The 26,352-nt window shown below is 46.9% G+C and overlaps 1 protein-coding gene across 2 annotated transcripts in view; it reads right to left on the reverse strand.

Annotated features, from left to right (window-relative positions):
• nvl (nuclear VCP like) overlaps positions 1–26,352 on the reverse strand; it is a 143,942-nt gene that overhangs the window by 76,217 nt on the left and 41,373 nt on the right. For both annotated transcript variants that reach the window (XM_078542809.1, XM_078542810.1), the window contains 4 exons: positions 21,383–21,527; positions 9,935–10,160; positions 2,920–3,138; positions 1,706–1,810 (listed from right to left, as the gene is read on the reverse strand). In XM_078542809.1, the coding sequence (XP_078398935.1) occupies positions 1,706–1,810; positions 2,920–3,138; positions 9,935–10,160; positions 21,383–21,527 (695 nt within the window). The remainder of the gene's footprint in view (positions 1–1,705; positions 1,811–2,919; positions 3,139–9,934; positions 10,161–21,382; positions 21,528–26,352) is intronic.

Here is a 26,352-nt window from a genome sequence, read left to right on the forward strand (position 1 = left end):
TCCTCCAGGTGCTGCTGACTGCCTGTCCCAGGGTCCTCCTCTCGCACTCTCCTCTAGGTGCTGCTGACTGCCTGTCCCAGGGCCCTCCTCTCGCACTCTCCTCTAGGCGCTGCTGACTGCCTGCCCCAGGGTCCTCCTCTCGCACTCTCCTCTAGGTGCTGCTGACTGCCTGTCCCAGGGTCCTCCTCTCACACTCTCCTCTAGGTGCTGCTGACTGCCTATCCCAGGGTCCTCCTCTCACACTCTCCTCTAGGTGCTGCTGACCGTCTGTCCCAGGATCCTCCTCTCGCACTCTCCTCTAGGTGCTGCTGACTGCCTGTCCCAGGGTCCTCCTCTCACACTCTCCTCCAGGTGCTGCTGACTGCCTGTCCCAGGATCCTCCTCTCGCACTCTCCTCCAGGTGCTGCTGACTGCCTGTCCCAGGGTCCTCTTCTCGCACTCTTCTCTAGGTGCTGCTGACTGCCTGTCCCAGGGCCCTCCTCTCGCACTCTCCTCTAGTTGCTGCTGACTGCCTGTCCCAAGGTCCTCCTCTCGCACTCTCCTCCAGGTGCTGCTGACTGCCTATCCCAGGGTCCTCCTCTCACTCTCTCCTCTAGTTGCTGCTGACTGCCTATCCCAGGGTCCTCCTCTCGCACTCTCCTCTAGGTGCTGCTGCCTGTCCCAGGGTCCTCCTCTCGCACTCTTCTCAATCATGGCTTTCAAAGCAGAATTGGATAAGCACCTGAACAGAAAACATTTCCAGATGGTGGAGGTGGGGGGAGGGAGATAGAGAGCAGGACCAAGTTGCTCTTGCAGAGAGCAATCTCTCCTCTTAATTTAACCCTTGAGATCCAGGTATTATTTTGGTAAATCTAACAAACAGAAACACAGCTGCAGTATTCATTCCTGCCGTAAAGAGCTCAAGGACAGAAGTGGAGCTGTGATGCCCCCTATAGATGTTCAGTGTCCCACACGGAGAATGGACACTAGGGATGGCGATCAAAAGGACGTGTCATGAGCAACATGCCGGCCCTGGGGCCTCCCCAGCTCTCTCTCTGAAGGAGCTTTGTATGCTGGTCACTGTCACATTTATCATTCCTCTGTAGTCACCACGTGATGACCTTCACTTCTTCCAGTGACTACTCCACACAGCTGATTTCTCATGGACCAGGAAGCTGATCAAATCCAAATCCTCCACTCCCAAAGCTGGGACTCTTATTGATGAAGAAGCATCTAGAGGATCGATCAGCTAGTCTATATTCAAGTAAGAGTAAGGGTAGAATAAAAGCAAAGGGTCCATATTCTATTTAGTTAACATTCGCGCCACACAAGTGTCAGGCAATGACCATCTCCAACAAGAGAGAATCCAACCATCATCCCTTGATGTTCAATGGCATTACCATCAAGCAGGTCTGGAGCTGAGTCTTGTAAAGGCCAGACCTGGTGGTGCGGAGAGAGGAGGGGCGGGGTGCAGCAGGTTCCCTTTCCTGAAGGACATCAGGGAACCAGTTAGGAAGTTTCTTTTAAAAACGACATTCCGGCAATTTCCAGGGTGCCAGCCCATAAATGACCAGATTGATTGAATTTAAATTCACAAGCTGTCCTTGGTAGGATTTGAACTCCTGACCTCGGTCCCTCTAGGTTAATGTACTGTTTAATTACAATTGGCCCAACACAGGTAGAGGGCGGAGTTAACCTGTGGGCGGAGGAGTCACAAGGAACTCACCTTGGCCAGTAGTGTCTTCCCACAGCCCGGAGGTCCGGCCAATAGCACGCCAGCTGGGCTCGACAGTCCAAGCAGCTGGAAATGTTCCGGGTGCCGGATGGGAGCCTGGAGAGAGCAAAGGAAAGAGGCTGAGAGGACAGGCAGCAACAACAAACACCCATTGCACCCAACCAGCCCAGGGGCCCTGGTCAAAGGACAGATTAAACACAAGGAAAAACTCATCACAGAGGCATCAAAGGAATAGTGAGAGAAAGAGGGTGAAGGATATGCTGGCCAGGGTGAGACTCAGGGTTTTTTACTTTCTTCTTTCATAGGATGTAGATGGATGGGGAGATGGTGGCGTCGTGATAATGTCACTGGACCAGTAATACAGAGACCCAGAATAATGTTCTGGGGACACGGCTTCAAATCCCAGCCCTGGTGGAATTTGAATTCAAGTAATTAACCTGGAATATAAAGCCAGGCTTGGGTAATGGTCATGACGACAACAACTATCATCGACTGTCATAAAAACCCATCTGGTTCACTAATGCCCTTCAGGAAAGGAAATCTGCCATCCTTACCCTGTCTGGCCTACTTGTGAGTCCAGACCCACGGCAATGTGGTTGACTCTTAACTGCCCTCTGAAATGCCCTAGCAAGTCACTCAATTCAAGGGCAATTAGGGATGGGCAACAAATGCTGGCCTTGCCAGCGACACCCACATCCCATGAAAGAATAAAGAAAAAGTATAAACCCCAGGACAGACCAGTTAGGTCTAATGGCCTGTTTCTGTGCTGCATGTCATCTCAAGTACACAAGTAAATTATACAGATTAATGAATAAATCCTCCAAACATGCGTCTGACAGAGGAGGGGAAGAGAGATTGAGGCAGTGACATAGAGGCAAAAGAGCAAAACACCACAGATGTTGGGAATGTGAAGGGAGAGAGAGAGAGAGCTGGAGAAAAGCAGCAGGGCAGACAGTGTCTGTGTCAAGACAAAAGATTATCAACCTCGAACATTCAGCTGAAATCACGAGTGTCTCTCTCTGTTTATTGAGATGGCTTGTGGCAGGTGACCTCTGGAATTAAGGCTGCTGAGGAGCCTCGAGTGATGAGCACCGGGTGGGGGGTTGGCTATAAACAGCACCAAGTAATGAGAAAATAATCAAAATAACATGTCAGCCCAAGCTCACGCCAACCTCCTGGCAGAATTAGGGCTTGGCACAACATACCAGAATGGCCATAGACAGTTCCTCACGGATTTCTTCCAGAGCTCCAATGTCAGCCCACGTCACATCGGGCACGGTGGCAAATCCTTCCCGCTTGGCCGACGGCTGCACCACCGACACAGAGTTGGTGAAATCCACCATCTCTATACGCAGCTTCTGAAGCTCCCCCTCTGGGACAGGGGACTGATCCTTCAGCAATGCCAGCAACCTCTCAAACTGGTCCTGGGAGAGGGAGGCAAGAAAAGCATCAGTTAGAGGGAGAGAATAGAGGAGAGAGCAAATGAGAAAGACAGACAGAACAACAGTAGGGGAGGAAGGGAGTGAGTGCATGGGCACAAGAGAGCACGTGAGACAACAGGACTTATGACAAAAAAGAGGGAATGGGAGAAGGGGAGACCAATAGTGAACAATAAAGAGAAAGTGACAGAGGGAAAAAACAGAGAAAAGAAGCTTGAAATAAACTATTATAACGCATGCCTGGCTAGCCTTCCTCTTTCCACTCTCCGTAAGCTTGAGGTCACCTAAAGCCCCTAATCCATACCGAGTCCCATTTCTGCATCACCCCACGTGCATGCTGACCTACACTGGCTCACAGTCAAGCAACATCCTGATATTAAAATTCTCATCCTCCCTTACGGCTTCACCCCTCCCTATCTCTGTAATCTCCCCCAATCCCACAACCCAGATATCTGCACTCCTCTGGCCTCCTGAGCATCCCCAATTTTAAGCTTTAGGCTAAATGACCTCATATCTCTTTACGTGGCTCAGTGTTGAATTTTGTTTCTTAATTTGTCTATAAAATGTCTTGGAACATTTTACAACATTAATGGCACTATATAAATACAAGTTGTTGTTGTTGCAAGCAATCAAAATTGAAGCAGAAAGACAAGAAAGGGGAGAGGAGAAAGAGCAGAGAAAGCGAGTGAAGAAATTGAGAGAAGATGAAGGTGGCTGCAGTGCTGTGCACACAAACCCATGTGTACATGGGAAGCCTACAAAGACCAACAGAGGACAACTAAAAAAGAAATAAGGAGGGAGAAAGTTAAATATGAGGATAAACTAGCCAGTAATATAAAAGAAGATTGCAAGAGTTTTTTTAGATTTATAAAGGGTAAGAGAGAGGCAAAAGTGGAGATTGGGCCACTGGAAAATGACGCTGGAGAAGTAGTAGTGGGGAACAAAGAAATGGCGGAGGAACTGAATAGGTACTTTGCGTCAGTCTTCACGGTGGAAGACACGAGTAACATCCCCAAAGTTCAAGAGAGTCGGGGGGCAGAGGTGAGTGTGCTAGGAAAACTGAAAGGTCTGAAGGTGGATAAATCACCTGGACCAGATGGATTACACCCCAGAGTTCTGAAGGAGATAGCTGAAGAGATAGTGGAGGCGTTAGTGGTGATCTTTCAGGAATCACTGGAGTCAGGGAGGGTCCCAGAGGACTGGAAAATCGCTAATGTAACCCTCCTGTTTAAGAAGGGAGTGAGGCAAAAGACGGGAAATTACAGGCCGATTAGCCTGACCTCGGTCGTTGGTAAGATTTGAGAGTCCATTATTAAGGATGAGATTTCAGAATACTTGGAAGTGCATGGTAAAATAGGGCAAAGTCAGCATGGTTTCATCAAGGGGAGGTCATGCCTGACAAATCTGTTAGAATTCTTTGAGGAGGTAACGAGTAGGTTAGACAAAGGAGAGCCAATGGATGTTATCTACTTGGACTTGCAGAAGGCTTTTAACAAGGTGCCGCACAGGAGGCTGCTCAGTAAGATAAGAGCCCATGGTGTCAGAGGTAAGGTACTAGCATGGATAGAAGATTGGCTGTCTGGCAGGAGGCCGAGAGTGGGGATAAGGGGGTCCTTCTCAGGATGGCGGCCGGTGACTAGTGGAGTTCCGCAGGGGTCAGTGTTGGGACCACAACTTTTCACTTTATACATTAGTGATCTAGATGAAGGAACTGAGGGCATCCTGGCTAAGTTTGCAGATGATACAAAGATAGGTGGAGGGACAGATAGTATTGAGGAGGCGGGGAGGCTGCAGAAGGATTTGGACAGGTTAGGAGAATGGGCAAAGAAGTGGCAGATGGAATACAATGTGGGGAAGTGTGAGGTCATGCACTTTGGTAGGAAGAATAGAGGCATAGACTATTTTCTAAATGGGGAGAGAATTCAGAAATCTGGAGTGCAAAGGGACTTGGGAGTCCTAGTCCAGGATTCTCTTAAGGTTAACTTGCAGGTTGAGTCGGTAGTTAGGAAGGCAAATGCAATGTTGGCATTTATTTCGAGAGGACTAGAATATAAAAGCAGGGATGTGCTGCTGAGGCTTTATAGGGCTCTGGTCAGACCACATTTAGAATATTGTGAGCAATTTTGGGCCCCGTACCTCAGGAAGGATGTTCTGGCCTTGGAGAGGGTCCAGAGGAGGTTCACGAGAATGATCCCAGGAATGAAAGGCTTAACATATGAGGAATGTTTGAGGACTCTGGGTCTATACTCGATGGAGTTTAGAAGAATGAGGGGGGATCTGATTGAAACTTACAGAATACTGAAAGGCCTGGATAGAGTGGACGTGGGGAAAATGTTTACATTAGTAGGAGAGACTAGGACCCGAGGGCACAGCCTGAGAGTAAAGGGAAGGCCTTTTAGAACAGAGATGAGGAGAAACTTCTTTAGCCAGAGAGTGGTGAATCTATGGAATTCATTGCCACAGAAGGCTGTGGAGGCCAGGTCATTGAATGTATTTAAGACCGAGGTAGATAGGTTCTTGATTGGTAAGGGGATCAAAGGTTACGGGGAGAAGGCGGGAGAATGGGGTTGAGAAACTTATCAGCCATGATTGAATGGCGGAGCAGACTCAATGGGCCGAATGGCCTAATTTCTGCTCCTATGTCTTATGGTCTTATGTATATTTCTGCTTATCACCTGTGCGCGGTGTATACATGTTTATGTGCACGCCTGCAGCAGTAAAGAGTGCGTGTCTGCATGTTTGTCCCTACTGCTTCTCATCTACATGCGGCTCCTCAGTGACACCAGCCACAAACCTGGGGTCAGCTCCCACATCTACAACGACAACCAGCTCCAACCCTCTGCTCTTGGATGAGTCACAATCATCAGTTAAACATTTGTTACAGCCCCAGACCAGAGCCCCGCCCCAAAATTTTGTTACAACCTGGTTAGGAACCAGTAACTTTTGATGTAAAGTAGACAAAATTTGAAATCCCAGTTACTAAGAGAATAAAACCACAAGATTCCACACTTTTAAACAAACAAGAAATGTTACGATACACGAGTTAACAAAGCAAACAATCAATACTATCTATCTCAACATCCAGAATTAACATGAGGTAACGATGAATTAATAGGTGAACAGTGGTTTGCTGTGAAAGTCAACCTAACGTTGAGTGGAGGTCGGCAACAGACTCCTGACAAAGCTCAGATTTTCCACACGTGCACAGGCCAGCAGCAGGGTGCACGTGTGCAGTTTGGTTAAGGACAGACCCAGCATCCCAGCGCAGAGATGAAAAACGACACGGAAACCCGGGTCGTCTGTCCAGGAGCGGAGCAGCATCGGAGATAAATATCCCAGACAAGGGGTCAGGGAAAGGTCCCAAAGGGAGAAGGAATTATGTTAAAATGTAGGTGAAGGGCTGCAGGTGGCAGACTTTAAGCAGAGGGGGCCCCAGGGCAAACCCAGGGGTGGGGGCAGGAGCCCTGGTAAATGAGTTGGGGGTTAGTGGGGGTTGGGGGGGAGGAGGGAGTCCGGGAGGGGGTGAAGCCCTGGCAACCAAGAGGGGGATTGGGGGAAGCCATGGTAATCGAAGATGGCACAGGGAAAGCCATGGTAATTGAATGGATTTTTTTTTATAATTTGGGGACTATTGTGTTATTCTGTAAAGAAGGCTGGGGGTGTGTGTGTGTGTGTGTGTGAAATTTAATTAAGCTGGGCAAGATATCGATAGGAATCAGGTTGCCTGGCAGGTTTGAAAACACAACAACTTAGAGGTGTTAAGTTTAAGGTACAGGTAAATAATTTAGATCTAGCATTTGTCTTTTTAGATAGGTTGAGAGTTTGAATATCAAAGGGGAGACAGAGTGCCAAGAAACATGTTTTCATCTTACAGGAGTTCCATAGGTAAACGGTAGTGGGGATATTGTACTTTATTGGCCCGAAAGCAAAGGCAAAATGGAAACATGAAAGATCTTATATTTGGAAGGGTTTGAGTTTCAAAGAGGCGTGAGAACAATGGAACTCAGATGAAAGGGAAAAAGGGTATTTTAGAGTTGCCGTTGAGCTGGAGCTATGGAGATAGGTGGAGTGAGCTGGAGCTGTTTGAGCTGTTGAGCTATTGCTGGAGCTCTGAGCTGGGAAAGGATGCAGTTTGAACCAGCCATCCGGTCAAGCCAGAAAAGTCTTGGGATACAAGCAGTTTTATTCTGAAGTGGATTCCACTGCAGAAGAGGGTGAAGGTCATGCGGTATGCCTTTATTGAAGCTACAGCAGTTTGCCTTGTGTAATATTACTGGGTTTCATAGTTAAAATCTATAAGGAAGTGCTGCCTGGAAGGTGTTTACTTGTGGGTCTGATCAAATAGAGAGTTTTGAGGGAATGTTTTCTAAGACTAACCTTAATTGTGTAACTGTAATCTTGTGTGCTTAAGTTTTATTTTTTTCTGTTCATGAAATTTTTACTTATAATTTTTTTAAGTCCCAAGAATGTTACTGGACCTCTTGCTGCTGAGATCAGTACATCGTCGTCTCATTTTCAGAATACAAAAAAAGGCTATGACCCATAAGCCAGGTTTCCCTCTGGGATTTGGTTTGTGCAACAATGAACACCGGCTGTGGTCATAACTCTGGGGGGAAACCCTGGTAATCAAAGAAGGCCCCGGAGGAAGCCCTGAAGATTCAAGAAAGCAGCAGGAGGTAGGTGACTCTGTGCTGCAAGGGTACTCCTTTTGGAGCAGTCGTGTTCTGCTCGGCGCGGGCAAAGAGCTGAAGTTGTCCTAACGAGTTGGTGCTTGAGTGTATACTCAAGGGAGTCCAGGGGAATGGAATCACGGGAGACAAAACTGAAGCCCTGCGAGATGGGCCGTCGTTGTTGCCACTTGAATTGGAGTGGCTTTTGGAGAGAATTCAAAGGCAAGATCTTCGATGGTAAAGACTGGAATCCCTCGTGAGAAGCGCAGAGTTTCAGCGAGGTTGGTTAACTCAGTGTTTACTGACGTCTGGGTAGGTTGTTGAGAAATCAGTGGACTCTGTCTTGGTAGCTCGCATTTGTAATTTATTGTGCAGCGTGGTGGTTCAACCACAGTTTTCCTGTTAATTCACATATACCTCACATTAATCCTGAAAGTTAGAGCATGAGATAAATTTTATAAATTGTTTTATCTTTCTGACCTTATTTAGTAAAGCTTATTTTTGTTCTTTCATAACCCATGGAATCTTGTGGCTGTACTCTATTAGCAAGCATCTTGAATCTCAAACGTTGTCTACTTTAAACAAAATGTCATTGGTCCCTGACTGAATTTTACCAAAAGGTTGGGGGTCTAATCAAGCATCATAATAGGTGTAACACATCACAAACTGCACGTGAAACGAAAGACACAACCAAGACGGATCCCACAAATTTCTCAGCAACCCACCCAGGTGTCAGCGATTACTGCTAGTCTCAAAATTCTTTAAAAGTCTGCCATCCTCATGAGGGATTTCAGTTCCTCCTTCAAGGATACAGCTTCTGATTTCATTCAACAGGCCGCTCCAACGCAGACTGCCTCAACAATACTCGCCTTCCAGTTGCTCAATCTCTTCTCCCAAGACTGCGTCTAACTGGATTCACGAGGCTAGACCCCAGCATCTAATTACTAGCACAATCCCAGCTGTCTAGCTACTCTGAATAAAACAGCACTGCTCCTGGGCTTTCCTTTGTCCCAACAGCCAGCTTCACTGAGCTGGCACTGTCCCTGGGTTTCTCTGATCTCAATCTCCACAGCTGCACCGAACAAATACTGCTCCTGGGCTTCCCCGACCCCAACTCTTAGCAGCACAGAGCTACCAACTGCTCCCAAGGATTGTCTGAGATCCAGTGCCATCAGTAGCACAGAGCTAACAGCAACACTTCATCTGTGTGGAGCAGACCCTCCTCTTTGTCTGGTCATGGTGGACTGCTATTCACTCTGCCCCTTGAAACGATTGGTGTGACCTGTTGATATCACCAAAAATGGATTCCCCCCACCCTGCCCCGAGGTAGGATTGAATATATCAACCCTTGGTACATTGTAACATTGAAGGTGCACAATCTCCAATCAACCAAAGATCACCCCGTGCCCTATCCCCACTCCACATCGCCACACAAAAGCCAACTTAGAAAAACACAGACAAAATTCCTAAAACATACTCACACACTGAAGTGCTTTATTCTGCTAATCTCACAACTTCCTTTCCCTCCTCAGTCATTGCCTCAGGCTGAACCAGACTATACATAAACTTGACATTTTATTCAGCCTGCATATCTGCTCCAACACAAAGCAGAGGGAGCTTTACCCTGTATCTAACCCCGTGCTATACCTGAGCTGGGAGTGTTTGATGGGACAGTGTAGAGAGAGAGATTTACCCTGTATCTAATCCCGTACTGTACCTGTCCTGGGAGTGTTTGATGGGGATAGCGTAGAGGGAGCTTTACTCTGTATCTAACCACATGCAGTACCTGTCCTGGGAGTGTTTGATAGGGACAGTGTAGAGGGAGCTTTACTCTGTATCTAACCCCGTGCTGTACCTGTCCTGGGAGTGTTTGATGGGGATAGCGTAGAGGGAGCTTTACTCTGTATCTAACCACATGCAGTACCTGTCCTGGGAGTGTTTGATAGGGACAGTGTAGAGGGAGCTTTACTCTGTATCTAACCCCGTGCTGTACCTGTCCTGGGAGTGTTTGATGGGGACAGTGTAGAGGGAACTTTACTCTGTATCTAACCCCGTGCTGTACCTGTCCTGGGAGTGTTTGATAGGGACAGTGTCGAGTAAAAGCTCCTCACCAGTTCAGGCTTCTGCAGCAGCTCCAAGCTGCTGCCTCCCTCGAGAGTTTCCGTGTGTGTGTTCTCCTCCTGCCGTTGGATTAGGATGCGGTTAACAGCGCTCATGGCAGCCTCACGGCAGAGAGCCATAAGGTCAGCGCCCACGTAACCTGGAGTCAGACGTGAGAGCTGGTGAAAGTCAAATGATTCTGGCAGTTTCAGCTTCCGACACAAAGTCCGTAAAATCCTGAGAGATATCAGGGGAAATGAACAAAATCAAACAGTTACTAGGGGAACATCCATGGTGCCCACAGGCTGTAAAATTCTCCAACGAGCGGCAAGGGAGACATATCAAATATTTAACCCATCCTGAAGACGGCACCATTCAAATAAGACCATCACCCACCCAGCCCAAAAGGGCGAGTCCATTAACTACAGGGAGATCTCATCACTGGAAGAGTCCATTCACGACAGGGGAAGATCGTCACAGTGAGAGTCCATTAACTAGAGAGAGAGATCGTCACAGGGAGAGTCCATTAACTACAGGGAGATCTCGTCACTGGGAGAGTCCATTCACGACAGGGAGATCTCGTCACAGCGAGAGTCCATTAACAACAGAGAAAGATCGTCACTGGGAGAGTCCATTCACTACAGGAAGATCTCGTCACAGCGAGAGTCCATTAACTACAGAGAGATCGTCACAGGGAGAGTCCATTAACTACAGAGAGATCGTCACAGGGAGAGTCCATTAACTACAGAGAGATCGTCACAGGGAGAGTCCATTAACTAGAGAGAGAGATCGTCACAGGGAGAGTCCATTAACTACAGAGAGATCATCACAGGGAGAGTCCATTAACTACAGAGAGAGATCGTCACAGGGAGTGTCCATTAACTACAGAGAGATCGTCACAGGGAGAGTCCATTAACTACAAAGAGAGAGATCGTCACAGGAAGAATCCATTAACTACAGAGAGAGATCATCACTGGAGGGGTCCATTGACTACAGGTGTGACCTGTCAGTAAGAAGCGCACGGTCAGTGAGGGGAGATTTCGGAATGAGTGAGACAGAGACCGAGTGTGTATATTTGGGAATTTGTTTCAAAGTGAGAATTCAGTGCATAGGGGAAAAGAGGTGCTTAAGGTAAGGTTTACTGCAAGACGTAAAGATGCTGAGCAGGGAGTTCAGTGAAGGGTGCGGAGGAGGTGCTTTTCCTTCTACTCTTTTTCAGCCTCCTGTATTTAATTTTCACTTTGGTGCAGCAGAAGGAGCAGGTAAACCAGTAACTGGTATTAATAATATTGTCAGTACTGTATTGTTTAATCAGTATTGTAAAGTTTACTCAGTGCTGAACCGATTGGGAAGTGTCAGTTTCATTGATTACAATTAATTAATTAGCAATGATTAACTAATTAACATATTGGAGATGGCAGGGCAGGTGATGTGCTGTGATTGCAGGATGTGGGAGCTTCTGGATACTGGTGTGATCCAGGGCAAACACATCTGCATAAAGTGTTTGCGGCTGCAGGAACTTCGGCTCAGCGTTATTGAGCTGGAGGTCGAGCTGCAGACACTGCAGCACATCAGGGAGGGGGAAAGTTACCTGGACACTTTATTCTAGGAGATGGTCACATCCCTTAAGATAGGGCCTCCTGATTTGGTCAGTGGTCAGGGACAGGAGGGTGTGAATGCCAGTGAGGCAGGTAAGGGGACCCAGAGGGCAGGAATGTGAGCCTCTGCTATTGTTCAACAGGTTTGAGGTTTTTTTCAGCTTGTTTGGATGAGAGTGGGGGCTGCAGGGTGGATGTGCTGACTGACCATGGCACCATGGTACAGGAAACCATTCAAGTGGGAAGAGCTACAAGGAATGTAGTGCAAATAGGGGACAGTATAGTCAGAGGGATTGACACCGTTCTCTGCAGCAGAGAGCGTGACGCCAGATGGCTGTGTCGCCTGCCCGGTGCCAGGGTTCGGGACATCTGCTCAGGGCTGGAGAGGAACTTGCAGTGGGAGGGGGAGGGGCCAGTTGTTGGGGTCCATGTAGGTACCAATGTAAATGTAGGTACCAATGACGTAGGCAGGACAAAGAAGGAGGTTCTGCAAAGTCAGTATGAGGAGCTTGGGACCAAATTAAGAAGCAGAACCTCAAGGGTCATATTCTCTACATTATTACCTGAGCCACGTGCAAATTGGCATAGGACAAATCAGATTAGGGAGATGAATGCGTGGCTCAAACACTGGTGTGGGAGAAGTGGGTTCGGTTTGTGGGGTACTGGCGTGCTGGGGAAAGTGGGATCTGGACCATTAGACAGTCTACATCCGAACCGTGCTGGGATTGGTGTTCCTGTAAGCCGCATAACTAGGGACGTAGAGAGGGTTTTAAACTAAATAGTGGGGGCAAGGGATCAAACTTGGGATGATGTGATGAATCAAAGAGACAGGTAAAAGAGAAAGGCTTTTTTTCATTCATTTACAGACGGGCTGGGCCAGCGTTTATTGCCCATCCCTAGTTGCCCTTGAGAAAGTGGTGGTGAGCTGCCTTCTTGAACTGAAGTCCATGTGGTGTCCTTCTGGATGGTAGTGGTCGTAGGTTTGGAAGGTGCTGTTGAAGGAGCCTTGGTGAGTTCCTGCAGTACATCTTGTAGATGGTACACGCTGCTGCTACTGTGCGTCGGTGGTGGAGGGAGTGAATGTTTGTGGATATGGTGTCAATCAAGCGGGTTGCTTTGTCCTGGACGGTGTCCAGCTTCTTGAGTGTTGTTAGAGCTGCACTAATCCAGGCAAGTGGAGAGTATTCCATCACACTCCTGATCTGTGCCTTGTAGATGGTGGACAGGTTTTGGGGAGTCGGGAGGTGAGTTACTCGTCGCAGGATTCCTAGCCTCTGACCTGCTCTTGTAGCCACAGTATTTATATGGCTAGTCCAGTTCGGTTTCTGGTCAATAGTAACCCCCAGGATGCTGATAGTGGAAGATTCGGTGATGGTAATGCCATTATTGCCCGAAATGAAAAACAGACCATGACAGGAAGGAATAGAGAGTACAAATAACAGTAAATCAACAGATGAGACAAGAAGTTATAAAAAGATTAAAAGGATAAAACTAAAGGCTCTGTATCTCAATGCACAAAGCATTCAAAACAAAACAGATGAACTGAATGCACACATAGAAATAAATAATTACGATTTGAAAGCCATTACAGAGACGTGGCTGCAAGAGGACATGGATTGGGACCTGAATATTGAAGGGTACAGGATATTTAGGAAGGACAGGAAGTGAGGAAAAGGTGGAGGGGTAGCTCTGTTATTTAATGATGGTATTAGCGCAATGCAGAGGGATGACCTAAGTTCAGGAGGACAGGATGTGGAAACAGTTTGGATAGAGATAAGAAATGGTAATGGCAAGAAGTCACTTGTGGGAGTTGTGTACAGGCTCTCGGACAGTAACCACTTAGTAGGGTTGAGCATAAATGAAGAAATAATGGGAGTTTGTCAGAAAGGGACAGTGATAAACGTGGGAGATTTTAATCTACATATAGACTGAAAAAGTCAGATGGGCAAAGGTAGCCTAGATGAGGAGTACATAGAATGATTCTGGGATAGCTTCTTAGAACAGCACGTTCTGGAGCTAACCTGAGAGCAGATGAGACAAGGCTTGGTGCAATGAGACGGGAGTAATTAGTGATCTCATAGTGGAGGTGCTCCTAGACAGCAGTGACCATAATATGATTGAATTTTACATTCAGTTTGAGGGAGAGAGGAGTGGGTCCGAGACAATGTTTTTAAACTTAAACAAGGGCAATTATGAGGGAATGAAAGCAGAGCTGACTAAAGTGAATTGGCAAATTAGGTTGACGGATAGGTCAATAGAGATGCATTGGCAAACATTTAAGGGGATATTTCAGAAAACACAGAATAAACACAATCCAACAAGTCAGAAAAAGTCCAAGGATTAGACACGCCATCCGTGGTTAACTAGAATGGTTAAAGATAGGATCTAACGTAAAGAAAAAACATATAATTGTGCAAGGATAGGTGGAAGATCAGAAGATTGGACAGAATATCAGGAACAGCAAAGGGTGACTAAAAGATTAATAAGGAGGGAAAAATTAGAGTATGAGAGAAAGCTAGCCAGAAATATAAAAACAGATAGTGAGTTTCGATCAATATTTAAAAGAGAAAAGAGTTAACATTTTGAGTATTGGTTCTATTGAAACTAAATCTGGAGAATTGATAATGGAAAACAAGGATATTGCAGATGAATTGAACAGGTATTTTGCATCAGTCTTCACTATAGAGGATACAAGCAACATCCCAGAAGCAACTATAAACCAGGAAATGGAAGGGAGGGAGGAACTCAGGAAAATTACAATCACCAGCGAAGTGGTACTGAATAAATTGTTGGACCTGTGCTTGCACAAGAACAGGGGAGAGAGCACATCCCGATTGGAGCACAGCCAGAGTGGGTATTGGCAATTTGGTGCAAAGCGGGAATTGAACTGGTAAGTCTTTCTCTTTAATTTCTCCTTAATTTTTTTAAGTTCAGTAGTCTAGTTAAAAGGTTGGTAAGGTAGCTGACTCAGCCATCACTGAGATGTGGTTGAGGGAAGGGCAGGATTGGCAGCTCAACATTCTGGGATATAGAATCTTCAGGCGAGATAGGGGAGGGGGTAAAAGAGGAGGAGGCATTGCATTATTAGTTAAGGAGTCAGTTACTGCAGAGAGACGATATCTTGGAGGGGGCATCGAATGAAGCTTTGTGGGTAGAGCTTGGGAATAAAAAAGGGGCAGCCACATTGTTAGGTGTTTATTATAGGCCCCCAGATAGTCAGCAGGAAATTGAGGAGCAAATATGTGCACAATTTGCAGAGGCGTGTAAAAACAATAATAGGGTAATTATATTAGGTGATTTCAACTTTCCCACCATTAATTGGGATAGACATAGTGTTAAGGGCTTAGATGGAGTGGATTTCTTGAAACGTGTACAGGAGAACTTTTTAGGTCAATATGTAGAGGGTCCAACAAGGGATGGCGCAGGGCTGGACCTAATTCTGGGGAATGAAGCCGGACAGGTGGCTGAGGTGGTGGTGGGGGAGCATTTTAGTGATACTGACCACAACATGGTACAATTTAAGCTTGTTATGGACAAAGAAATAGACAAGTTGCAAAAAAATGTTTTGGATTGGGGGAGAGCGGATTTTAGTAAAATAAGTCAGGATCTGGCCAAGGGAGACTGGGAACAGCTACTTGTGGGGAAATCTACAGAGGAGCAGTGGGGGGTGTTCAAAAAGGAAATGGGGAGGGTACAGGCTCAACATGTTCCCTCTAGGGTGATAGGAAGGAGTAACAAGCCCAGAGAACCATGGATGACCAGAGATATTCACGATATGATGAGAAGGAAAAGAGAGGCTTTTAGCAGGTACAAGGGAAGCAAATCAGTGGAGGCATTAGTGGAGTACAGAAAGTGCAGGGTGGAGCTTAAGAAAGCAATTAGGAGAGCAAATAGGGGATATGAGAAAGCTCTGGCTGGTAAAAGTAGGGAAAATCCCAAGATATTCTATAAGTATATCAATGGGAAGAGGATAACCATGGAAAGAGTGGGGCCCATAAGGGACCAAGGGGCCAATCTATGGGTGGAGCCAGAGGACATCGCTAGAGTGTTGAATGAATACTTCACATCCGTCTTCATCCAAGAGAATGAGGATGAAGGTATCGAACTCGGGGAGAGGGACTGCGAGGTTCTTAAGCAAGTTGATATAGGGAGTGACGAGGTATTGGAGGTGTTGGCAGGCTTAAAAGTGGACAAATCTCCAGGTCCAGATGATTTGTGTCCCAGACTGCTGAGGGAGGCAAGGGAGGAGATCGCAGGGACTCTGACCCAAATTTTTAATTCCTCTCTGGCCACGAGGGAGGTGCCAGAGGACTGGAGAACAGCTAATGTGGTTCCGCTATTTAAGAAGGGTTGTAGAGATAAGCCAGGGAACTACAGACCAGTGAGTCTCACGTCAGTGGTAGGGAAACTGTTGAAGAAAGTTCTGAAGGAGAGAATCTATCTCCACTTGGAGAGGCAAGGTTTGATCAGGGATAGTCAGCATGGCTTTGTCAGAGGGAGGTCATGCCTAACAAATTTGATTGAATTTTTTGAGGAGGTGACCAGGTTTGTAGATGAGGGTAGTGCAGTTGATGAATTTTATATTGATTTCAGCAAAGCCTTTGACAAGGTCCCACGTGGGAGACTTATAAAGAAGGCAAATGCACATGGGATACAGGGTAATTTGATAAGGTGGATTCAAAATTGACTTAATTATAGGAGACAGAGGGTGATGACAGAAGGATGCTTTAGTGACTGGAAGCCAGTGTCAAGTGGCGTACCACAGGGATCTGTGCTGGGTCCCCTATTATTTGTCATTTATATAAACGACATAGATGACTATGTGGGGGGTAGGATTAGTAAGTTTGCGGACGACAGAAAGATTGTCCGGGTTGTTAACAATGAGGTTGAGTGTCTTGGGCTACAGGAAGATATAGATGGGATGGTCAAGTGGGCAGATAAGTGGCAGATGGAATTTAACCCTGAAAAGTGTGAGGTGATACACTTTGGAAGGAGTAATTTGACAAGGAAGTATTCAATGAACGACATGACACTAGGAAGTTCTGAGAAATAAAGGGACCTTGGCGTGTGTATCCATAGCTCTCTGAAGGCAGAGGGGCATGTTTGTGGGGTGGTGAAAAAGACACATGGGACATTTGCCTTTATCAATCGAGGCATAGATTACAAAGTAGGGAGGTCATGTTGGAGTTGTACAGGACCTTAGTGAGGCCACAGCTGGAGTACTGTGTGCAGTTCTGGTCGCCACATTATAGGAAGGATGTGATTGCACTGGAGGGGGTGCAGAGCAGATTCACCAGGATGTTGCCTGGGATGAAACATTTAAGTTATGAAGAGAGGTTGGATAGGCTTGGGTTGTTTTTGTTGGAGCAGAGAAGACTGAGGGGCGACCTGATCGAGGTGTACAAGATTATGAGGGACATAGACAGGGTGGATAGGGAGCAGCTGTTCCCCTTAGTTGAAGGGTCAGTCACGAGGGGACACAAGTTCAAGGTGAGAGGCAGGAGGTTTAGTGGATGTGTGGAAAAACGTTTTTTACCCAGAGGGTGGTGATGGTCTGGAATGCACTGCCTGGGAGGGTGGTGGAAGCGGGTTGCCTCACATCCTTTTAAAAAGTACCTGGATGAGCACTTGGCACGTCATAACATTCAAGGCTATGGGCCAAGTGCTGGTAAATGGGATTAGGTAGGTAGGTCAGGTGTTTCTCCCATGTCGGTGCAGACTCGATGGGCCGAAGGGCCTCTTCTGCACTGTGATTCTGTGAGCTGTGGGCTGACAAGCACCCGGATCCTGACGGGCTTCATGCTAACATCTTAAAATAAGCGGCTAGTGAGACAGCTGATGCATTGGTTTCAATTTTCTGAAACTCCCTCGACTCAGGGAAGGCCCCATCAGAGTAGAAGATAGCAAATGTAACTCCATTAATCAAAAAGGGGGACAGAAAGCAGGAAACTACAGGCCAGTTCGCTTAACATCTGTCATAGGGAAAACGTTAGAGGCTGTTATTAAAGAAACTATACCAGGCCTTTGGATAAATTCAAGGTAATCAGGCAGAGTCAACATGGTTTTGTGAAAGGGAAATCATGTTTAACCAACTTATTGGAGTTCTCTGAGGAAGTAACATGTGTTGTGGATAAAGGGGAACCGGTGGATGTACTGTACTTAGCTTTCCAGGAGGCATTTGATAAAGTGCCACATCAAAGGTTATTGCAGAAAATAAAAGCTCATGGTGTAGGGGGTAACATATTGGCATGGATAGAAGATTGGCTGGCTAACAGCAAGCAGAGATTAGGCAGAAATGGGTCTTTTTCAGGTTGGCAAGGTGTAATGAATGGTGTGCCACAGGGATCAGTGCTGGGGCCTCAACTGTTTACAATTTATATAAATGAATTGGATGAAGGGATTGATGGGGTGGTTGCCAAATTTGCTCATGACACAAAGATAGGTAGGAAAGTAATTTGTGGAGAGGACATAAGGAGGCTACAAAAATATATCGATAGGTTAAATGAGTGGGCAAAGATCTAGCAAATGGTGTATAATGTGGGAAAATGTGAAATTGTCCATTTTGGCAGGAAGAATAAAGAAGCAGATTATCTAAATAGTGAGAGATTGCAGAGCTCTGAGATGCAGAGGGGTCTGAGTGTCCTCGTGCATGAATCGCAAAAGGCGAGTGTGTAGGTACAGCAAGTACAAAGGAAAGCTAATAGAATGTTATCATTTATTGCGAGGGGAATTGAAAACAAAAGTAGGGAGGTTATGCTTCAGTTATTCAGAACACTCGTGAGACAACAGTTCCTTCACTGTCGCCGAGTCAAAATCCTGGAACTCGCTCCCTAACAGCACGCTGGACTCTTCACCACATGGACAGCAGTGATTCAAGAAGGCAGCTCACCAGCACTTTCTCAAGGGCAATTCGGGTTGGACAATAAATGCTGGACTAGCCGGTGATGCCCACATCCCAGGGAGAGTCCATGAATGAATTTTTTTTAAAAGAATTAACTACAGGGAGTGACTCATCACAGGGCCAGTCCATTAAGTAAAGGGAGTGACCTGTTATAAGATGAGTCCATTAACAACAGGGAGCATAACAACATATGAAATAGGAACAGGAGTAGACCATTCAGCCCCTCAAGCCTGCTCCACCATTCAAGATCATGGCTGATCTTGTGTTCCGATTTCCACATTCCCATCAAACCCCGACAACCTTTGATTCCCTTGCCTAACAAGAATCTATCTACCTCTGCCTTAAAAATATTCAATGACCCCACCTCCACCACCTTCTGAGGCAGAGAATTCCAAAGTCACACATCCCTCTGAGAGAAAAAATTCTCCTCATCTCTGTCCTAAAAGGGCGATCCTTAATTTTAAAACAGTGCCCCCTAGTTCACGACTCACCCCAAGGGGAAACATCCTTTCCATGTCCACCTTGTCAAGGCTGTTCAGGATCTTATATACTTCAATCAAATCACCCCTCACTCTTCTAAACTCCAGTGGAAACAAGCCCAGTCTGTCCAACCTTTCCTCATAAGACAATCCACTCATTCCAGGTATCAATCTAGTAAACCTCCTTTGAATCACCTCCAATACATTTACATCCTTCCTTAAATAAAGAGACCAAAACTGCACACAATATTCGAGGTGCAGTCTCACCAATGCCCTGTACAACTGAAGTATAACATCCTTACTTTTATGTTCATTCCAGTAGCATTCCATTAGCCTTCTTTATTACTTGCTGTAACCTGCATACTAACTTTTTGTGACTCATGCGCTAGAACACCTCGATCCCTCAGCACCTCAGAATTATGTAGCCGTTCTCCACTTAAGTGATACTCAGCATTTTTGTTCTTCCTGCCAAAGTGAACAACTTTATATTTTCCCACAATAAACTCAATTTGCCAGATCTTTGCCCACTCACACAACCTACTTATATCCATCTGCAACCTATTATCCTCTTCATAATATAGTTTCCTACCTATAAATAAAGGCAAAATACTGCAGATGCCGGAAATCTGAAACAAAAACTAAAAATGCTGGAAAAACTCAGCAGGTCTGATAGCATCTATGAAGAGAAAGGCAGAGTTAATGTTTCGAATCCGTATGGCTTTTCTTCAGAGCTCTGAAGAGTCAAATGGACTCGAAACTTTAACTCGGTCTTCACTTTACTTACTCTTTTCCATTTTAAATACCTATAGAAACTCATGCTATCCGCTTTTACATTTCTAGCTAGCTTCCTCTCAGACTCTAATTTCTTTTTCTTGATTGACCTTTTAGTCATTCGCCGTTCTTTATATTCTGTCCAATCATCTGTCCTGCCACTCATCTTTGCAGAGTTGTACGTTTTTTCCTTAAGTTTGTTGCTTTCCTTAACATCTCTAGTTAACCACGGATGGTGGGTCCACACCTTAGAATTTTTCTTTATAGTAGGAATGTATTTATTCTGAATACTCTGAAATATCCCCTTAAATGTCTACCACTGCTTCTCTATTGATTTATCCTCTAGCCTAGTTTCCCAGTTACTTCAGATAGCTTAGCTTTCATCCCCACATAGTTGTCCTTTTTTAAGTTTAAGACACTAGTTTTAGATCCACTCTTCTCCCTTTCAAACTGGACGTAAAATTCAATCATATTGTGGTTGCTGCAACTTAAGAGTGCCTTTCCTCTGAGGTCATTAATTAATCCTGTCACGTGACACAACTCACCCTGCGACCGGTCACAGGGCGAGTCCACTATCTACAGGGAGTGACCCATCGCATGGCAAGTCCATTAACTATAGGGGTGACCTGTCACAGGGAGAGCCCATTAACTGCAGCGAGTGACCAGCTACAGGGCGAGTCCATTTATTATAGAAGTGACCAGTCACAGGGCGAGTCCATTAATTATAGGAGTGACCAGTCACAGGGCGAGCCCATTAACGACAGGGGGTGACCAGTTACAGGGCGAGTCCATTAACTACAGGGAGTGACCAGTTACAGGGCGAGTCCATAAACTACAGGGAGTAACCAGTCACAGGGCGAGTCCATTAACTACAGGGAGTGACCAGTTACAGGGTGAGTCCATTAACTACAGGGAGTGACCAGTTACAGGGCGAGTCCATTAACAACAGGGAGTGACCCGTCACAGAGCAAGTCCATTAACAACAGGGAGTGACCCGTCACAGAGTAAGTCCATTAACTACAGGGAGTGACCCGTCACAGGGTGAGCCCATTAACTACAGGGAGTGGCCAGTTACAGAGCGACTCCATTAACTACAGGGAGTGACCAGTCACATTGCAAGTACATTAACTATAGGGAGTGACCAGTCACAGGACGAGTCCATTAACTATGGGGGGTGACCAGTTACAGGGCGAGCCCATTAACTACAGGGAGTGACCAGTCACAGGGCGAGTCCATTAACTACAGGGAGTGACCAGTCACAGGGCGAGTCCATTAACTACAGGGAGTGACCAGTTACAGGGCGAGTCCATTAACTACAGGGAGTGACCAGTTACAGGGCGAGTCCATTAACAACAGGGAGTGACCCGTCACAGAGCGAGTCCATTAACAACAGGGAGAGACCCGTCACAGAGCGAGTCCATTAACTACAGGGAGTGGCCAGTTACAGGGCGACTCCATTAACTACAGGGAGTGACCAGTCACGGGGCGAGTCCATTAACTATAGGGAGTTATCAGTCACAGGTCGAGTCCATTAACTCCAGGGAGTGACCAGTTACAGGGCGAGTCCATTAACAACAGGGAGTGACCCGTCACAGAGCAAGTCCATTAACTATAGGGTTGACCCATCACAGGGTGAGTCCATTAACATTCGGGGTGACTGATCATTAACTCATCCCCACTGCACGGGTACAGACTGATCGAAGTACTCACTGTTCACGGGATCGTTCACTCGGAATTCCCAGACAGATCTCCCGGTCAAAGCGTCCTGCCCGTCGCAGTGCAGGGTCCAATGAGTCCGGCCTGTTTGTCGCACCAATAACTAAAACCTGTGTGTTGCCTGCCAGACTGTTCATGTCTGGAACAAAAGAGTAAAGGACACCCATCAAATCTTACCGAGGGGTACCACAATCGAATATAAGAAATTGGAACAGAAATAGGCCATATGGCCCCTCGAGCCTGCTCCGCCATTCATTAAGATCATGGCTGATCTGTTTCTGTTTCTAATTTCACATTCCCATCTAACCCCACTAACCTTTGATTCCTTGCCTAACAAGAATCACTCAACCTCCGCCTCAAAAATATTCAATGACCCCACCTCCACCGCTTACTGAGGCGGAGAGTTCCAAAGTCTCACAATCCTCAGAAATAATTTTCCTCATCTCTGTCCTAAAAGGGTGACCCCTAATTTTAAAACAGTGCCCCCTAGTTCTGGACTCACCCACATGAGGAAATATCCTTTCGATGTCCACCTTGTCAAGGCCGTTCAGGATCTTATATACTTAATCAAATCACCCCTCACTCTTCTAAACTAGAGTGGAAACAAGCCCAGTCTGTCCAACCTTTCCTCATAAGACAACCCACTCATTCCAGGTATCAATCTAGTAAACCTCCTTTGAATCACCTCCAATACATTTACATCCTTCCTTAAATAAGGAGACCAAAACTGCACACGGTATTCGAGGTCTCACCAATGCCCTGTGTAACTGAAGCATTACATCCTTACTTTTATGTTCAATCCCTCTCACAATAAAGGATAGCATTCTATTAGCCTTCTAAATTATTTGCTGTACCTGCATACTAACTTGTTTGTCATTCATGTATGAGAAAACCCAGATCCCTCAGGACCTCAGAATTATGCAGCCGTTCTCCATTTAATTAATACTCTGCTTTTTGTTCTTCCTGTAAAAGTGAACAACTTCATATTTTCCTACATTATAATATTTCTTCCATATTTTTGCCCACTCATTCAACCTATCTATATCCGTCTGCAACCTCATGTCCTCTTCACAACATACTTTCCTACCTATCTTTGTGTCATCTGCAAATTTAGTTACCATGTCTTCACTCCCCTTATCTAAGTCATTGATATAAAAAGTCAAAAGTTGAGGCCCCAGCACAGACCCCTGTGGGACTCCACTCATCACATCCTGCCAATCAGAAAAAAGCCCATTTATGCATACTCTCTGCTTTCTGTCGGCCAGACAATCTTCTATCCATGTTAATATGTTACCGACTACACCATGTGCTTTTATTTTCTGCAAAAACCTTTGATGTGGCACCTTATCAAATGCCTTCTGGAAACCCAAGTACACCACATCTACAGGTTCCCCTTTACTGCTTCAAAAAACTCCAACAAGTTGATCAAACATGTACCCACACAGTTATACAGCCAAACCCCACCCCCTCACACCAGCCCGTACCCACACGGTTATACAGCCAAACCCCACCCCCTCACACCAGCCCGTACCCCCACAGTTATACAGCCAAACCCCACCCCCTCACACCTGCCCGTACCCACACAGTTATACAGCCAAACCCCACCCCCTCGCACCAGCCCATACCCACACGGTTATACACCCAAACCCCACCCCCTCACACCAGCCCGTACCCACACGGTTATACAGCCAAACACCACCCCCTCACACCAGCCCGTACCCACACGGTTATACAGCCAAACCCCACCCCCTCGCACCAGCCCGTACCCACACGGTTATACAGCCAAACCCCACCCCCTCACACCAGCCCGTACCCACACGGTTATACAGCCAAACCCCACCCCCTCACACCAGCCCGTACCCCCACAGTTATACAGCCAAACCCTACCCCCTCACACCAGCCCGTACCCACACAGTTATACAGCCAAACACCACCCCCTCACACCAGCCCACACCCATACAGTTATACACCCAAATCCCACCCCCTCACACCAGCCCATACCCGCACGGTTTTCCACCCAAATCCCACCCTCTCAAACCAGTCCATACACATAGTTTTATATTCCTAACCACCAAACCAGCACATACCAGTCTAGCTTTACAGATAAACCTTGGACCTTTACAGCTAAGCCATGTTGGCTGTTAACTCAATTATATTGTTACGATCAAGCACAAACAGGTGGTGGGAGTTGATCGATTGTCGTTGAACTCGCATAAAAAGGGGCCGTCACACTCATTTCTTTTTTGTTCGTTCATTGGACGTGGGCGTCATTGGCTGGGTCAGGGAGGGGCCTCCTCACCAGTTTGTTCCTGGGTCTGGCCAAGGTGGCCAATAACAGGTCCAGACAGCCAGCGGTTGAGGGGGTTGTTTGGCCTGACTGCCTATATTTCACAGCTATGTTTGTGCCTGGGTGCCCCTGGAGTGGAAGCACGTGGTGTCCACTCGTACGCCTGAGGCCTTGTGACCGGTGGGTGCCACAGGGGCTGGAATGCATCAGCAACCCTGGAAATGACACTTAAATTTAAGTTGCTAAGTTTCCTTTAAAGTTTTGTCTTTTTGTTACAGTGCATCTTTAATGGGCTGTTATCTTGTTTATTTGTAAACCGCTTCATTTTTCTTGATTATAAAAAGGCCTGTCACATTCCCGATCTTTGGCCACCAGATGTGGAGGGAGGTGCCAGGGAAGGGGTCCTCCTTGTTTGTCTGCTCCTGGGCCTGGTGAAGGTGGCCATGAACAGGGCCAGACAGCAGGTGGTTTAAGGAGGGTGGGGGGTCACTCAGCCCGACTGTCTGCCACGGCTACGTTTATGCCCAGGTGTCTTTGGAAAGGGGGCATGTGGAGCCCACCTGTACATTTGAGGCCTTCCATGGCTGGTGGGCAGCGCAAGGGTTGGAAAAATCAGCAGCTCCCAAAGTGACATCCTGATTTAATTCACCAACTTGCCTTGAAAGTTTTGATTTTTGTTCTAGTACCCCTTTAAGGGGCTGTTAATGAACTAATTTGATCATTTGTTTTTTGTATTTATGTACTCAAAAGGAGTATAAAGAGGCACTTCGGTGTTGTTCTCTAACAGCCCAAGGCACAGGTTGTATTTTCTTAGCACGATTGGCTCACTCGATCAGAGCACAAAACTCATCTCAGGATCATAGGATTGAGCCCCAAGTCCGGGGTCGTTATTGCCCCTTCAAGGGGCTAATTAGTTTAATTAGTTTTTTTATGTATATTCAAAGGAGTATCAAAAGGGAACTGGCAGTGGGAAGGGGGGCACTGGGGAGATGGTGGTGTCCTGGTAACGTCACTAGTCTAGTAATCCAGAGGCCTGGGCTAATACTCGAGGGCCACGGGTTCAAATCCCCAACAGCAGCTGGTGGAATTTAAATTCAATAAATCAAGCTGGAATTGGAAGCCTGTCTCAGTGCTGCTCACCATGAACCCATCATGATTGTTGTAAAAATCCATCTGGTTCATTAATGTCCCTTTAGGGACAGAAATCTACCCTCTTTACCTGGCCTGGCCTACACAGTGCCATCGGAGTTTGCTGTCACTGGGGGCTGCTCACATCACCAATCTCTGTATTCACTCTGCCACACAGTCAATGGGCAAGTTTCCTTCAAAAGAGCAGAAAAAGGGACACCCAAGACACTAGGGATTGAGAGGGTTTTTTATTCTTTCATTAGCACTTCACCACCATCTAACTGTTAGGAGGCAGAGATCTGTAATGCTACATCCTGTGAACAAACCCACAATGAAAGAAAAGACCTGGGTCCTGATTTGTGCTTCATCTGGCCTGGATCCAATTAACACACCATACCAGCCCGTACCAGTCTGCTTTTACCCTAAAACCCACATGAGCTCATACCCAGATTTTACATCCCCCAAATATACAGAGAGGGGCACAGAGAACAAACGGCCAGAAACGGAGAATAGAACAACAAAAAGATAAGGTGTAATTGTTGTTGGACTTTGCGTCGTCTGTTAGATAGACAGCCTTCACCTGTTAATGTTTGAAAGGCAAATGGCTGATTAATGCCCCAAATGCCCCTTTGCAGTTTTCACATAAGAATGTGATCGTAAGGATGTGGGAAGCGTGAAAGCTCTGCACACAACAGGCCAGATGAAAGGGAGAACCCATGTTTTGTTTCGTTCTGCTATCTGATTTATCAAGTAAACTGAAGCAGATTGAAACTTATGAGGGAACAAGAGGAGATTTTGTGTTTAAAAAGCAGCACAGTGAAGGAATGTAGTGTTATACAGTGAGGACATGTTCATTTAAACCTGCCGTATTCAACTTGCGTCTTTTATTCATTCGTGGGATGTGGCCCGGCTTCCCACACCGCGCAGCACCACAGCCCCTCACCAGCACCCACACCGCACAGCACCACAGCCCCTCACCAGCACCCACACTGCACAGCACCACAGCCCCTCACCAGCACCCACACCGCACAGCACCACAGCCCCTCACCAGCACCCACACCGTGCAGCACCATAGCCCCTCACCAGCACCCACACTGCACAGCACCACAGCCCCTCACCAGCACCCACACTGCACAGCACCACAGCCCCTCACCAGCACACACACCGCACAGCACCCCAGACCCTCACCAGCACCCAAACCCAACCCAACCGCCACCCACACCGCGCAGCGCCCCAGCCCCTCACCAGCACCCACACTGCACAGCGCCACAGTCCCTCACCAGCGCACACACCGCACAGCACCCCAGCCCCTCACCAGCACCCACACTGCACAGCACCACAATCCCTCACCGCCACCCACACTGCGCAGCACCCCAGCCCCTCACCGCCATCCACACCGCGCAGCACCCCAGCCCCTCACCGCCACCCACACCGCGCAGCACCCCAGCCCCTCACCGCCACCCACACCGCACAGCACCCCAGCCCAACCCCACCCACACCGCGCAGCACCCCAGACCCTCACCAGCACCCAAACCCAACCCAATCGCCA

Source organism: Cetorhinus maximus, chromosome 5, assembly GCF_964194155.1.
Source record: "Cetorhinus maximus chromosome 5, sCetMax3.hap1.1, whole genome shotgun sequence".
Classification (NCBI taxonomy): Eukaryota; Metazoa; Chordata; class Chondrichthyes; order Lamniformes; family Cetorhinidae; genus Cetorhinus; species Cetorhinus maximus.